The following is a 16,002-nucleotide window of genomic DNA, read 5'->3' as shown; positions in this document are numbered from 1 at the left end:
GCAGTTGAGCGTTTAACCATTTGTACCACCCAGATACATATATATAGAGAGAGAGAGAGAGAGAGAGAAAGCTTAAAAGTCACTATTCTACACGCATGACCCAGCACAGCCTTCCCCAAAACTGGCAGATTATCTGTATTCTAAAAAATTAGATGAAGTATGTGGCAGAACCAAATACCCTAGCACCAATAAAAAGACTGTCAACTACAAAATAGTTAAACAGCTGAAGAACGTTTTAACTGAATCACTCAAAGAGTTATCATCAATCTAGGCTAGTTCTAGTGACTAGATACATTGAACTCAAAATTTTGAAAATTTCCAGGAGGGTGAAACATCCGTTCTCTAAATACTAGTGGATAATCATTGGTGCATCACTCTAGCAATTAAACTCCCACAGGGAAACAAAACAAACAAAAAAAAAAGAGATAAGCCTAAGCAATCTTTAGGTTCAGAGTATTAGTACCAGTAATGTAGATATGTTTTCATACTAATGGTCTAAAATAAAAGCAGGACCACCTTTGTTTCCCTTACCATCATCTTAAAGATGGGTATATTATAAGCTTCATGTTTTTCTTCTTTGGTTGTGCAACTATCACACAAATGCCTACGTCTCATTTCATAGTCATCACTGGGCTTTAGGGAATCAGTGTGTATCCCTATACCAGGCACAGAATAATAATTTTCTGCTATGAATAGACATTTTTTATTTTCTGGGGTTCAAAGCCAGGGACTGTTTCCACGGTCAAGTAATTTTGAGGACCTGCACTATCACCACAAGTGGCTTTGTGGGAATTCCTGGTTTTCTTTTTCTCACTTGCCAGGTGAGAATGTCAGACTTGGTTTCACCTAAGGTCCACCCTGCCCTAAGGTTCTATGCCTGAAAATTCTTGAAAGAGATAAGATATTCCATAGTCCAAAGTCTTCCACTTTCTATAGTTCTTGCAGATTTCTAATTCTTTTACTTATGTGGAGACTATCATATTCATACATGCCTTGAGAACTAAACTAAAAGTGACCTACTGATCTTTAGCTCTTTGCTTTATCTGTCATATTATTCAGGGGTCTTTCCCACACACATGACCCCATTTTCCACATTTTGCCACTTTCTTTGGAGCACAGATATTTCAGCAGGGTTTCAAACTTTTGAATGGCATTATGAACATTTTTACATTATTTTTAACTTTTTTATGACATTGCATTAAATATTATATATCTTGGTTACTGGGTTTTTTGGAACCCCTAAAATTCTGCACCTAAGCAAGTGCCTCATTCGCTTGACCCTACTCCTGAATGGACTGCTGGTGGCACAAAAATAAGCACTCAGCTACTAATCAAAAGGTTGACAGTTCAAACCCACGCAGCCACTCAGTGGGAGATAGACCTGGTGATCTGCTTCCGTAAAGATTATAGCCAAGAAACCTTATAGGGCAGTTAGAGTTTGTCACATAGGGTCGCTATGAGTTGAAATCGACTTGACAGCATCTAACAACAAAACTGTCCCAGAATTTTGTCAAGCAACACACCCGTTAATTAAGCAAAGTGGATATTACACTTCTAAGTATAATGGACACCCAGGAAGTGGAATGCCTGACAAATTTATGGCTAAAACCCACAGGTAGGTGTGTGGGTGGGTGGGGGTATGAAAGAGACAGCGAAAGACTTCACACTCGGCACTTCCTTTCACTGATCTTTCCTCACAGAGCTTGGAGTTTGGTTTCATACACAAGCTTAGTGCTAAATTCTTTCATCTGCAATGGACAGTCAAGTGACATATGCTGATTTAAACTTATCCAGGCAGTCAGCCCATGGAAGTTCATCACCCCCATCTCTTCCTCAGGGTAAGTGTAATAATTTCCTTTTGCCATTTTTATATCTCCCAGAGTTAGTTTTTCCTCTTAAATTTGTGGTTTTAAATTATTGATGTGAAGCTGGGCAGCAGGTCTATGTTATTGTTAAATAGAGTTAGCATAGCTTGAGTTTAGGTAACCACTGCTATAGAGAAAAACACACCTATTAGATTTCCTTGTTTATCTAGATAGTGTGAAAAGTAAACATGCCTTTTATTGTTGTTGTTGTTCAGTTGCCTTCCAGTGACTTCCAACATGCGGCAACCCCATGTGTGCAGAGCAGAACTGTTCCATAGGGTCCCATAGGGCTTTCAGAAGCAGATCACCAGGCCTGTCTTCTGAAGCGCCTCTAGGTAGTTTTGAACCATTATTCTTTTGGCTAATAGTCAAGTGCTTAATCGAGTCTTGGTCAAAAACCCCAAAGAAACAATACTTTACATATATGAACAAAGGAATATTTAAGGGACATATTGCTACCTCGCTGGAATAGCAACCTACTTTATACCAAATTCCTCCACAAAACATTAATTCTATGATTATATTCTGGTGCTTTTATATCCACAGCATCCCTTTCAGAATACAAACTGTATGCATATGACTAACATTCTCCATTTTCCAAAGGGACAGGGAAATAACTCCTGAGATAAAATTATATCCAATATCAAAGATTTTACTGTAATTACACCTGGTAGGCTCTCATATAAAAGTATCACAGCTTAGAAGAAACATAATCCAAAATACACTGAGGCATATCACTAACAAACTTGTTTGACACTGCTGAAATCAGCACTTTTCTGTGTCAGAGGAGTTAGTATTCTGAGTGAAAGAAATGGAGAAATCTACCGTGAGCAGGAGATGATGGGTGCCATGGTCTGGGGATGGATGAAGAGAATTTAAACTGAGGCAAAAAAAAAAAAAAAAAAAAAATGTGTAAAATTATTGTTACATAGGATTACCTTCTAAAACCTAACTGAATTTACTGACATCAATATCATCACAATTGTTACCTGATCTGATGATGGTCATTCAATATTGTGCTGAGCAGGTAGAGTGTATCTTTTTAGAACTGTTTGATGTACTTTTGAAACTACTAGATTGGCAATGTTCTAAATCAGGAAGAAAGTCTTAGGATCATCACATAAGTTTCTGTATAATTTTTATATCAGGGATGGGGAAATTGGAAGAGCTTGGTAACAGCGGTGAGGGCTTGGTCAAACCTCAGTTATTTCTTGATGGGAAAGAGCAAGACATCTTCTCCCCTGCTCATATCTAGCAAACGGGGAAGGTTTTTGAATGGGGATGTCAGAAAGTGAATATAAAGAAAGACCGTAAGCGTTTCCTTGAAAGCTACTACATTTCCAAATCAATTGGTCCAAAAAATTAGTAATCGTCATCACAAAATATCATCCTAAAAGTAAATCTGAAAAAAAAAATAGTAGAATAATGTCAGAGCAAAATGTGTGATTACAGAACACTGGCCTGGCATTAGCTTTATTGTAAAACCTCCACTGGACTCTTTGGCTAAACTCTGAGGCTGTGGTAACTGCATAAAATAGCGATTTTATCTAAGGAAGTCAGCAAAAAGCAGAGAATGTGAGCGGTGACCCAGTTTATGGCGAGAAGGTCAGGAGTGTACCTTTTAGAAAAGTGAATAAAGTGTCTGCAAAATGCCTTTAAAGTTTGTTCATTCATTCAACAAGTGCCTACTATGTGCCAGATATACTCTAGGTGCTGAGGCTACAGCAGTGAGCAAAAGAGAGAAAAATATTTACCTCCATGGCGTTTATCTTATATTACTGTAGATGTAATCAAGAAAATAAATAACCCATAGATATATTTTAAAAATTAGATGGTGTTAATTGCTATTGAGAAAAATTAAAATGTGGAAAAACCAAAATTTGGGAAGATTCCGTATAAAATAGGAAAGTCATAGAAAGTCTTCCTGAGAAGATGACATTTGAGTCAAGACTCAAAAGAAGTGCGAGAGAGAGAGGCCTGCTCTCTGGCAGAGGAGACTTCTAGAATTTGGCTCAGCAAGTGCAACAGCTCTGAGACAGGAACGTGCCTGTCATTTTTTTAGGAAAAACAGGTAGGAGCTATCTAAGCAGAGTCGGAGCAGAATAACAGGTATGGATTGTTAGCAGGATGGTTTTCTGCCAGAGCTTATTTAATTTTGGAAGGTATACGATGGCAGAGTGTATGCTTGGAGACCAGAAGGGGATGAAATCAGAGAAGCAATGAGGAGCCAGGCTGAATAGGGATTTGTAAGACATTTTATAGATTCAGGTCTTCTTGATGGGAAGCCACTGAAGGTTTAACCAAACCAAACCCGCAAGTGCCGTCAAGTCAATTCCGACTCATGGCAACCCTATAGGACAGAGTAGAACTGCCCCGTAGAGTTTCCAAGGAGCGCCTGGCCGATTCGAACTGCCGACCCTTTGGTTAGCAGCCATAGCACTTAACCATTACGCCACCAAGGTTTCCACTGAAGGTTTAGGGCAGCGAAATGATATGATTTAACATACTGCTTAAATCCAAAGAATAGCCTTAGTGAGTATTGCCAGATAAGTGAAGTTTGCCTGGCCTCTTCAATTATCTCTTGTAACTCCATTCATTCTAATCTCCTGCTGTGCTGTGTGACAGACATGGTGCAGAAGAGCATTCCTCCCAGGCAAAAGACCCTCCACTCAATTCCTTAAGTATCGTCATGAGTAAATAACTATTTTATAAAGTCATCCCAAATTGCCTTTTACCTATACTTTTTTTTTATTGTGCTTTAAGTGAAAGTTTATAAATCAAGTCAGTCTTTCATACAAAAATTTATATATACCTTTCTGTGTACTTCTAATTGGCCTTCCCCTAACGAGACAGCACACTCCTTCCCTCCACTCTCTCTTTTTGTGTACATTCAGCCAGCTTCTGATTCCCTCTGTCCTCTCATCTCCGCTCCAGATGGGAGATGCCAACATAGTCTCACGTGTCCACTTGATCCAAGAAGCTCATTCTTCATGGGTATCATTTTCTATCCCATTGTCCAGTCCAATCCCTGTCTGAAGAGTTGGCTTTGGGAATGGTTCCAGTCTTGGGCTAACAGAAGGCCTGGGGACTATGACCTCCGGGGTCATTCTAGTCTCCGTCAGACCATTAAGTCTGGTCTTTTTATGAGAATTTGGAATCTGCACCCCACTGCTCTCCTGCTCCCTCAGGGGTTCTCCGTTGTGTTCCCTGTCAGGGCTGTCATCGGTTGTAGCCAGGCACCACCTAGTTCTTCTGGTCCCAGGCTGATGTAGTCTCTGGTTTACGTAGCCCTTTTACCTATATTTTTAGAAAAACAATAATATTGTTTTTATCTTTTTTTCTATCATTTTAGAAAAACAATTTCTATCTTTCTTTTAGAAAAAGAATAGTAAGCGATATTTATTGAAGTTACTTTGCACCAGACACTATGGCCAGTGTTTTAGAAGCCCTATTTCATACAATCCTCTCCAAAACTATAGGAAGTAGATACTGCACTACATTTTGTAGATGAGGAAGCTTGTACTTTATGGAAGTTGAATAGATTGTCCAAAGTCCCAAAGCTGTAAGTAGCATTCACAAACTCAGATCTACTGGATTTGAGAGCCTCTGTTCTTAAGCCCTGCTGTACTTCAGTAATAAATATTAAAATAATGATTATATGGAGTTTTCTTCATTTTGCAAATGAAGCTGGAGCTTCAAGAGAGGAAAGGATGAACTCTAACCATCACAATACATAACTGGAAGGAAAGACATCTTAGTAGTGGTTGCTCATTGAATAAGTTTTCCCGGTCTTGTATCACTCTGGCTCAGTAGGCCAATATTACCAAGCTTGGTTTTCTCATATTGAGATGTATGTCCAGGGTCGAGGAATCTCCTGTGAGGATCTACTCCTACCTCCCTTCCTCCACGGCACATGTCCTAAATAGCACCAGGTGGTAATCCAAAATGCTTTGACTAGTTTCCTACAATAGGGCACGCACCTTATTTTTGTATAGCACTTGGCAATTTTCAAAGCATTTTTGCATCTGTCTTTTGTTACTGTGATAAATATATGTAACAAAACATCTGTTATTTCAACATTCTTCACATATACAATTCTGTGACATTATGATCATCATTTAGTTCAAACATCACCATTATCCGTTTCCAAGTGTTTCCTCACCCTAACACATCTACCTTATATGGCTCTCAGACCCAGCCTTTGTACACAAAACAAGCATAAGTATTCCTATTTTATCAGTGAGCAAACTTTCAGTTGGCTCTCATTGAATCCATTTTGTGGATCTCTAAGATGGCTAACAAATACTCTTTCCTGCCCCTGGCTCCCAGCCAGAGCTTAACTGTCCATATGTCATCTAAATCACCTTTAATTTTTGTACCACATGTACTCAACTGAGTTAATTGAGTATATTATCTTAACTTCTCAGATGTCTGTCAGGGTCCACGTTGGCATCAATTTACTCTGAAACTTGGCTGTGCTGGGATTATTCTCTTTGCCTTGGCTGTGATAGGGTTGAGTGTTTCAGGTAAGTGGTGTGAAATCATTCATTTCAGAATATTTACTCTACTTGCATCATAAGTATGGGAGCATCTTAACATGATTTGGTCACCCCAAACTTAGCAAAAGACCTATGAAATAAACAGGAACAAAATAACACTTCTATGGCTCAGCCCATATCCACTTTGAAAACTTCAGCCTTCCACATTTCCCTTCCCAATTGTTCTGAGAGTCACCGTGTGGTATTTTACTTGTGCTCTAAGAACTTGAAAACAACAACAAAAAGAGATCACGATGGCAATGAAAAAAATGACAATAACAATGAAAATAACAATTATTGAGGTCTTGTAGTTTATTACCCACCCAAAAAACCCACTAAATTCCAGATTGTCCTGGGCAGTCTCTCCCCTGTGATAACCATGGTTATACTTATTCTGAGGACTAGAAAGTTTTGGTAAGAGTGTAATCAATTTAAGAGTTTAAAGCCCTTAGATTTACTAATCTAGTAGATAACAGGCAACAGAATATCTGAGTCCACTATTACCTGTTTTTTTCGTGTTTGTTTATGTAGGCTGCCTCCTAACTAGACCCTTTGTTACCAAATTGCTACTGCCTTTATCTTCTGTCCATATTGGAGCTGGCTAAGATAATTTAGTTACCGGCTGAAGTTATAAGTGGAACCACAATTTTATTATTGATGCTTGATTTATCTTTCTGCATCGGGAGGAAACATAGAGACGATGTAACTTTTCCATTCAGTCATAGGTTTCTGCATTTAATCTTCTTGTTTTTTCTTTATTAACTAGTGATATTTTTAAGTCAGAAATCAACAGAAAAATGTAGCGTAGATGCTCAAGAAGAGTACAGGAGTACTCAAGAATACAGGAATGAAACAACAGGTAATTTTGTAGCTTGAATTTCCTAAGAATAACATCTAGCTTCTTCTTTTTTTTTAATTGTGAATCTTTCTTTATTGAGTTATTTTTGTTTACAATGGAAACTCTGGGAATTCAAAATTTACAACCTTGCCAGTGGGCTTCTTACACACACCAGAAAAAGTTTCAACCTGTGTCTACATTGTTCTGCTGTGCTTTGTCCAAATGAACGTTTCTAAACCAGCTGTCATCCAATTTTACACAGATTCTCTTGTCCACGATTTCACTTGGCAAGACCAAGTCTTCAATGATTGCATTGTACACAGCTCTCAGAGTACGGCTCCTGGGAGGCTTCTGCTTATTCTCTGTATGTCTTTTTCGGTTGAGCTGAATTCTCCCCTGAGCAATAAAGACAACATGATTTCCACTGAACTTTTTCTCTGGTTCACATACTAGCCTGATTTGATGTTCTGGAAAGACTTCAGTCAAGGAACGGAACAAAGATTATACTAGCTTTCTGACCACCACTAACTTGAACTTCCTTGGCTGTGGTTACATGCAGCTCCCTCAACTGCACCTTTATGTCCGAGTTCATCTCCAGTTCAAGCAGCGCTTGAGAAACGCCAGACTTGAACTCATCCGTCTTGTCACCATTGGGCTTCGCAGTCTTCTCGCTTGAACTGCAACAGTGGCCTTTTCCTTGCTGAGGGCCGGTGTAGGAAGGCAACATCTAGCTTTTAACAGATTTCATGAGTTAGCTTTTTTAAGGCTCACAACAATCCTATATGTTAAGATAGAATTTTTATTGCCCTGATTTTACATTTCAGACACCTGAGGCTTAGAAAGGTTAAATAACTTGCTAAAGGTCACACAAGCAGTTAGTAGCCACACCAGAAACTGTACTTAGGTATTCAGGCTCCAGAACCTATGGTCTTACCCACAGGGTATACTACTTCATGAGAAGCTGCTACTAGGTTATTCAGTAATTAATAGCCAAAATATCAAGTTAAAAAGTTAAATATACATTTAAATTGAGTATTTGTTTATTTTAATGAACATGTCAAACAGTTAACTTTGGTCTGAAATGAATTAATAGAAATGAAAACATAGAACAAATTCTTTAATATGTATTTCATTTCTTTGACATGTAGCAATATTATTCTAGTTTCAATGTGTAGAGTGTTTTAATAAAGGCAACTGTGGTTGAGTGAGGGCAGCAGAATATGATCTATGCACATACTCTTACAGAACAAATATTTTAAGAAAACTGTGAAAATTTTCTGGAAAATGGAATCCAGGAGATTGCATTAAGTAGGCAACAATATTATTTGACAACAAAATTTTTCTTATGCTTTTCCCATGGTATTTCTCATTAATTTAGTGAAATGAATTATTTTATGCTTCACACTTGGCATATTGTTTAAAATAAGTATTTGTTAAGTGAGTTTGATATTGTTGTCCACGTTGTAGAATAAACACTGTTGATAGGCTCAAGGAAACACAGAAGTAATCTTGACTCTACCACCATCCGCTTGTATTATTCTGTCGCTCAGTGTCTAAAAATGTAAAATGTAACTATTTACTTTATTTTGATTTTTTTTTCTTCTCTAGTATTCTAAGAATCGATTCGTGCTTCATATAACTAGTCATTACTTTCCAGTTCCTGGTACCAGAATGAATAGTTGGTCTCAAAAACCTCAAAATTGTAATGAATTCATTAGAGTTGTTTTCACAATGAGGGTCAATGACTTTTAAGCATATGTAACGACATGCGTGTGTGTGAGAGAGAGAGAGAAAGATTGGTTGTAGTGTAGTGGCAACAGGTTGAAACTGTATGCTTCTTTAAATCTTTTTTTTTTTTTTTTCTTTCTTACTTTAGAGAGACCGGGTCCATTAAGATGCCCAATACACTGGTGTTCACTTCGAGGGAAATGCTTGTTTCTTTCTCACACTTTCAACTCCTGGAACAACAGCTTAGCAGATTGTTACACAAAAGAGTCCAGTTTGCTAATTATTCAAGATGAAGAAGAATTGGTGAATAATTACTAAATGACCTTAATAGAATTTAATATTTTCTTTAAACCATGTCAAGATGCTTGGGCTTTAGCTCAAAGATTTTATCCTGATGGAAGTAGAGACCTTGACTTCCAGACTAAACAGACATGTAAGAAAATAAATGATTATAATATAATGACTGTAATAAAAGAAATATATAAATATAGAGAAATATTACAAAAAAAAAGAATGATTACCTATGATGTGGACTCAGAAAAGACTTTATAGAGGAAGTAATGCTTGATCCAGACCTCAGGGGATGAGTAGAACAAGGTAGTATTGAATAGATTAACTAGTTCAGTACTCAGTCATTTCTTCTGTTCCATTTATAGAGACTCATACAGGGCCTGATAAAGTCTGGAGGAATTCTGTATTGGATTGGATTAAATTTTACATCAGAGAAGAACTGGAAGTGGATAAATGGCTCTTTTTTAAATTCTAATGTGTGAGTATTAGATGAGCTATTTTTAATGTTTAATTCACATCAGATTCACATTGCAAGGCAGTAACATTGTTATTGATGATTGAGTTTTGCAGTTTTTATTTAGTTTAGAAATTTTCAATAGATTCAGAAGAAGCAGAGAAGATGGATGATTACAAAGTTGGTTGAAAATTCCATTTATGAAAAGACATAAATGGAGTTTATAAGAATATATATTTTTGCCTGAAATGGAGTTTTAGAAGACAAGAAATAGACTAGCTTCTTTAAGAGGTACCTCAGTAAAAATTCTCTAACTAGAGTCTGTTGGCAGACAGAATTTCCTAAGTAGTTTTTTTAAACTGTTGCACAAAATACCTTAGTGAGTCATGAAACCAATTTGGTCCATTACACCTCACACTGAAGCAATTAATATAAAAGGAACAAAAAAATAGTAAGGTTCATAGTATGTAGCAAACACGCTTAGGAGGAATTATGCATGTTATGACAAATACTTCAATGAAATTAACCAATGAGTGAAAGAGACCGTTATTTGAGGAGATGTGATGAATATATGCATGGGCCACAAAGGAACCATTTGCTATTTCCTCTTTGGTATTTCACTGTAGTTTTTTGTGTCAGATGGTCATAATAACCATCTGTGTAACAGGAGAGTTGATGCTACACAGTTAAATCACATATTCTAACAGAATTATAGTGAATTGTCTAGCAAATAGCAGGGTAATTTTTGCCCTGCAAGGAAAGTGGGCAGACATTCAACCACGTGTCTGTAAAGAGCTTTCAATGCGTTTTTAGAAAAGATGATACTCTGTGTGACATTTTATCAACCTATGAATGATTGTAACATTTAATCAGACTTCTATAAATTACATTTAAAGTGATATTTTTAATAATTAGAAAAACAAGAAGTTGAAATTTTAAAACACGGAAGCATGTTCAACTTCCTTTAAAATATGGTGGTAATTTATTATTATTGAAAACTATTAAGCATCAAATGAAATGCTGGCTTAATCAGCGAATGTTGACTGAGCTACATTCTAAAATATTTTTTAAAGTGCAATACTTTAAAAAATGGAGATTATGTAAAGTATGTGTCGTGGACTAGAATGAATTCATGAAAAGGTAAGCACACCAGTTCCATTAAATAAAATTGTTCCTTATTTCTTTTTTAATAATGCTTTCTACATAAATATATTATTTTCTACATATATTATTTTAATTACATATAAACTCTAGTTTATATGGACCTAGTTTTGGCATTGCATGGGGTCACTATGAATCGGAGTCGACTCGATAACACTGTTTTTTTTTAGTTTTCTTTTATATGTAGTAAGGGTTAATATTGGTTTATGAAATTTTTTATGTGTGTGTGTGATTACTGGGCCATGATACAAATTTTTTTTTTTTTTAATTCTGGTTCATAGTAAAAAAAGAAATTGAAAACCATTAATTTAAATGTCTGTGAGCAGAAATATGTGTAAAGTGAATATATTAAGTGGAACATCCTATTTTATTCTGAAGATAAAATGATACTTTGTTTAAAACCATTCCAGGTGCTCCCCAGTGGACTCTGGAAGGTATCTTTTTAGGGTAGAAAGAGCATCAGTTAGGCTCTACTTTTATTTTAACTCTCTGAGCCCTGGTTTTTTAGTTAAAAAAAAAAAATAAAAGAGAGTAATTCTTTCCTAAATTGTTTTGGAGATTAAAGGAGACAATGTCATAGAACTAGGCAGATACCTATCTGGTACTGGAAGGCCTGGGAAGCCATTGAGGAATTTTTGAAAAGAAGTTGAGTCATTTGGCCAGATTGGAATTTAAAAATTACCCTGAAAGTTGATGGAAGAATCAGAACGGTGGAAGAGATACAAGTTAGGGGACTTTTGCAATAGTCCACTTGGGAGAAGTGCGTGGTTTAACTAGAAAGGTGGCACCAGGGAAAAATCAGATTAGCTGCTCAGGCCTCAAGGGCTCCATGAAGAAATGGAACCAAGGAGCAAAGAAGCTGTGAAGCAGCCTTGCCAAATGCCACACCCTCACCCTCTTTTTGAGACAAATACGTGACTCTTGAACTCACCCCATGCTTGCAACCCAGCCCTAATATTGCCCGTCCCAGTGTTTGCATTCTATTGCTACCTTCACCTGCAGTGAGCCACAAGATTCATCCTCATTTGGAACTAATAATATATTGAAGCTGATAGCTGTCAACCTGTGTCTGAAATGGGGAAAAAAGGAAATTGACAACATACCACATGAACCTAGCTTCTTTCGCTACCAAAACAAAGAAATGCAAAGCTACTCTGTGGAGTGGATTCTGACTTACAGCGACCCTACAGGACAGAGTCAAACTGTCCAATAGGGCTTCCAAGGCTGTAACCTTTATGGGAGCAGAAAGCCACATCTTTCTCCCTCGAGCTGCTGGTGGGTTTGAACAGCCAACCTTTTGGTTTGTAGATGAGCGCTTTAACCATTGCACCACCAGGACTTCTACCCTCTTTCCCTAGCTACAACCAAATTCTATAGAGCCTGTATGCCCACTATGTTCACCACCCTCTATATACTTACTACTTTTACTGGGCACGTGATTTTCTTGAGCATTGTCATGCTTTCTTATCATCACTTCCATGGCTCCCCCAAATGTTAGGTGTTTATTCCCTTGTATATCTAAGAAAAAATGAAGTTCAGCGAAGTTAAGAAACTTTGCATATGGCATGTTTATAGTAGAACAGGAAATTCAATTCCCAGCCTCCAAAACTGTCTCTCTCTCTTTTTTTGTATCATTGTGAAGTATTTTGTTAGAAGAATTCTTTTGCACTGAAGATAAACCTGTAAGTTCAAGAGGTTTACGTTAGCTTTGTCTTCAGAGTTTATACCATTATATCTGTGGCTGTGTACATACTCTGTGTTTCATCATCTAGTAATCCATTGTTCACTGAAAGTCCTAGGAAATACCTGGCTGACTGAGGAGAATTATGTAAGAAAATCCTAAACACTTAGACTCTTTTTTTTTTTTTTGCTCCACAGATTAAAAATTGATGGTCTTGCTTATGGAAACAGCTGTGCTTTCATCTCAAATGAAAAAATTTTTTCTGAAGACTGTTTTGTCGAAAATAAATGGATCTGCCAAAAAGAACCAAAACCTGTCAGAAAGAGCGGGACTTGACATTTGACTATGCTTATAAATCCCACCTAAACTTCTTTACTTTCCATTACAGGTCTCTGAACTTCTAACTGATAACTGCCTAATGTATGCTTAGTGACAAAAAAGGAACAAATGCTGAGAATTCTGAAATTGTTATGGACCTTACAGATGTTCATATCCAACCTACTCATTCTAGAAAATGAGGAAACAGAGACATGGAGAATAGGTTTGTTATTTTAAGAGACAGTGATATTTAATGGAAAGAAATTCGGACCAAGTGTATTCTTCTCCTGGTTTACATGTGTAACCTTCATTGATCCCTTCTGTGCCTTAGCTCATCTCGAGAAAAGTTGTAGTAAAGTATTTCTAAAGCCCTGTGTGTCTCTTACAGTCCATGAGATCATCACATAACTGAGTGACAGCAGAGCCTTGATTAAAGCTCATTTCTTGACTCTAGATCAGGGACCTCATAACTTTTTAAGAGTTTGGAAAGGGACCTTTCTCTTCCCACCATACCAAAGCTCTTCCCATTGAATTTTCTGATTACTTCTTTTTCTCCCATGTCTTCTTCTTTCTATGGCTCACACACAAGTAATAGGTGACATGTAATTAAATCTTTCATTATCCTAATAATAAACAAGTGATAGCTTCAAACACTGCAGTTAGAGAAACTAAAGTTTAAAAAAAAGGTGTTTGTTCCAAAATAGATCTCTCACTTTTCAAAAAAAGCCAATTTTTTTTAATGGAAAACAAATAACATTATAATTAGGATTTACCCTGTACAGAGACTTATAACAAAAGTTCCAGAAAAAGAAAAAAAAAAGATTTCTAGTTACCCTGGTAATTCATTGCCAAAGTGAATTATATACATTTCAGTATTATACCATAATGACCAAAATAACTTCCCAATTTCTTGTACCCCGCAAAAAGAAAATTTATAATACTTTTTATTAATAAACTTTAAATCCATAAAAAATCAAAAATCTAATTAATTTTGTTCCAATTGCTTAGGAAATGCATTACTTAGGAAGACATTTTAGACAAAAGCATCGATACTAAATAATACAAAATAAAAATGAAATTTTTGAACTGGTTCTCACTTTTGGGGAAGAAACCTATAGTGACACTAGTAGGAGTACGGAAGTCTGAAGAAAATATTTCCATTATTAGCAGTGTGCATCCCTGCCTTTTGGGGAAGCTGTTCATAGCAACCTTCTAAAGCAGCCCAGCATAAGTCTGAGTCTATCCAGTTAGTTCAGAATTCATTCCAAACTTTGGCCTTTTCTTCCTTTTATACTTGTTATATCTGAAATTCACGTACCCTTAAGACATGCACCTGTAAGAAACTTTTACAATGAAAGTAACCCAAAAAAGTTAGTTTATCTGTCACCGTCATTTGCAATTGCAGTATTAGATAATTTGATTCGATAACTAGATACCGTGTAAGTGTACTTACTGCTGCGTATCATATTGCTGACACCATCTCTGAAACTCAAACTATAACAGGCAGAAGGCATGACTGGCCAAATTCTAGACAGGTTAAAAAATGTTTGGCTCAAGGGCGAAAATTTGTAAGAGGCTATTTTTCAGAGAAGTTGTAGATTCATAGAGAAATTGCACAGAAAGTACAGAGTCTCTGTATACCCCTCCTCCTCCCTGCACAGTTCCTCTTATTTACATATTGTATCAGTGTGGTAGTTTTGTTACAATTATTGAATTAACATTGATTCATTATTATTAACTAAAGTCCATAGTTTACCTTAGGGTTCACTCTTTGTGTTGTAACACTTTATGAATTTTGACAACTGCATAATCTCACATACCTTCCATTACAATATTGTGCAGAATAGTTTCATTGCCCTTAAAGTAAGTCTATGTTTAGCTTGTAAGAAACTGTAAGACCACCTTCCACAGTGGCTGTACCGTTTTGCATTCCCACCAGCAATGAAGAAGGGTTCCTGTTGTTCCACATCCTTGCTAGCATTTGGTATTGTCAGTGTTTGGGATTTTAGCCACCCTAAGAAGTCCAAGATGCACTTGGTGAAAAAGAGACTTCAAGAATTGATGGAATACCAATTGAAATGTTTTAACAAATGGAAGCAATGCTGGAAGCACTCACTCATCAATGCCAAGAAATTTGGAAGACAGCTACCTGGTCAAACGACTGGAAGAAATCCATATTTGTGCCCTTTCTAAAGGAAGGTAGATCCAATAGAATGCAGAAATTATCAGACAATATTATTAATATCACACACAAGTAAAATTTGGCTGAAGGTCATTCAAAAGTGGCTGCAGCAGTTCATCAGCAGGGAACTGCCAGAAATTCAAGCCGGATTCAGAAGAGGACATAAAACCAGGGATATCATTGCTGATGCAGAGAATACCAGAAAGATGTTTACTTGTGTTTTATTGACTATGCAAAGGCATTCAACTGTGTGGATCATAACAAATTATGGATAATATTGTGAGGAGTGGAAACTCCAGAACACTTCATTGTGGTCATGCAGAACCTGTACCTAGACCAAGATGCAGCCCTTCAAACAGAACAAGGGGATATTGTATGGTTTAAGATCAGGAAATGTTTGTATTGGAATTTTTTTCTTTTCACCATATTTATTCAATCTGTATATTGGGCAAATAACCCAAGAAAGTGTACTACATGAAGAATGTGGCATCAGGATTGGAAGAAGACTCATTAGTAACCTGTGCTATGCAGCTGACACAACCTTGCTTGTTGAAAGAGAAGAGGGACTTGAAGCACTTACTGATGAAGATAAAAGACTGTAGCCTTCAGTATGGATTACGCCTCAACATAAAGAAAACAAAAATCCTCACTACTGGACCAATAGCCAACATCATGACAAACAGGAAAAATGCTGAAGTTGTCAAGGATTTCATTTTACTTGGATTCACAGTGAATGCTCATGGAAGCAGCAGTCAAGAAATCAAATGATGTATTGCATTGGGTAAATCTGTTGCAAAAGACCCCTTTGAAGTGTCGTAAAGCAAAGACGTCACTTTGAGGACCAAGGTACACGTGACCCAAGCTGTGGTATTTTCAATAGCCTCAAATGCATGTGAAATCTGGACAATGAATAAGGAAGACTGAAGAAGAATTTATGGCTTTGAAT

At 36.8% G+C, this 16,002-nt stretch overlaps 1 protein-coding gene and 1 pseudogene across 2 annotated transcripts; one reads left to right on the top strand and one right to left on the bottom strand.

The window, feature by feature from the left end:
• Window positions 1–1,506: 1,506 nt before the first annotated feature.
• KLRB1 (killer cell lectin like receptor B1) lies at window positions 1,507–13,454 on the top strand. 2 transcript variants are annotated; one of them, XM_049882401.1, is made up of 7 exons: window positions 1,507–1,615; window positions 1,701–1,838; window positions 6,293–6,391; window positions 7,170–7,262; window positions 9,118–9,272; window positions 9,626–9,738; window positions 12,754–13,454. In XM_049882401.1, the coding sequence occupies exons 2-7, from the start codon at window positions 1,754–1,756 to the stop codon at window positions 12,890–12,892; spliced, it is 684 nt and encodes a 227-aa protein (XP_049738358.1). In that variant the 5' UTR covers window positions 1,507–1,615; window positions 1,701–1,753; the 3' UTR covers window positions 12,893–13,454. The 2 variants fall into 2 exon arrangements, with proteins under 2 accessions (XP_049738358.1, XP_049738359.1); XM_049882402.1 differs by lacking the exon at window positions 6,293–6,391.
• Window positions 7,352–7,968, bottom strand: LOC126074793 (40S ribosomal protein S7-like; annotated as a pseudogene).
• Window positions 13,455–16,002: the final 2,548 nt, after the last annotated feature.

Source organism: Elephas maximus, chromosome 4 (genome assembly GCF_024166365.1).
Source record: "Elephas maximus indicus isolate mEleMax1 chromosome 4, mEleMax1 primary haplotype, whole genome shotgun sequence".
Classification (NCBI taxonomy): Eukaryota; Metazoa; Chordata; class Mammalia; order Proboscidea; family Elephantidae; genus Elephas; species Elephas maximus.
Note: the sequence above shows the minus strand (reverse complement) of the source record. Positions and strands in the feature narration are given on the sequence as shown.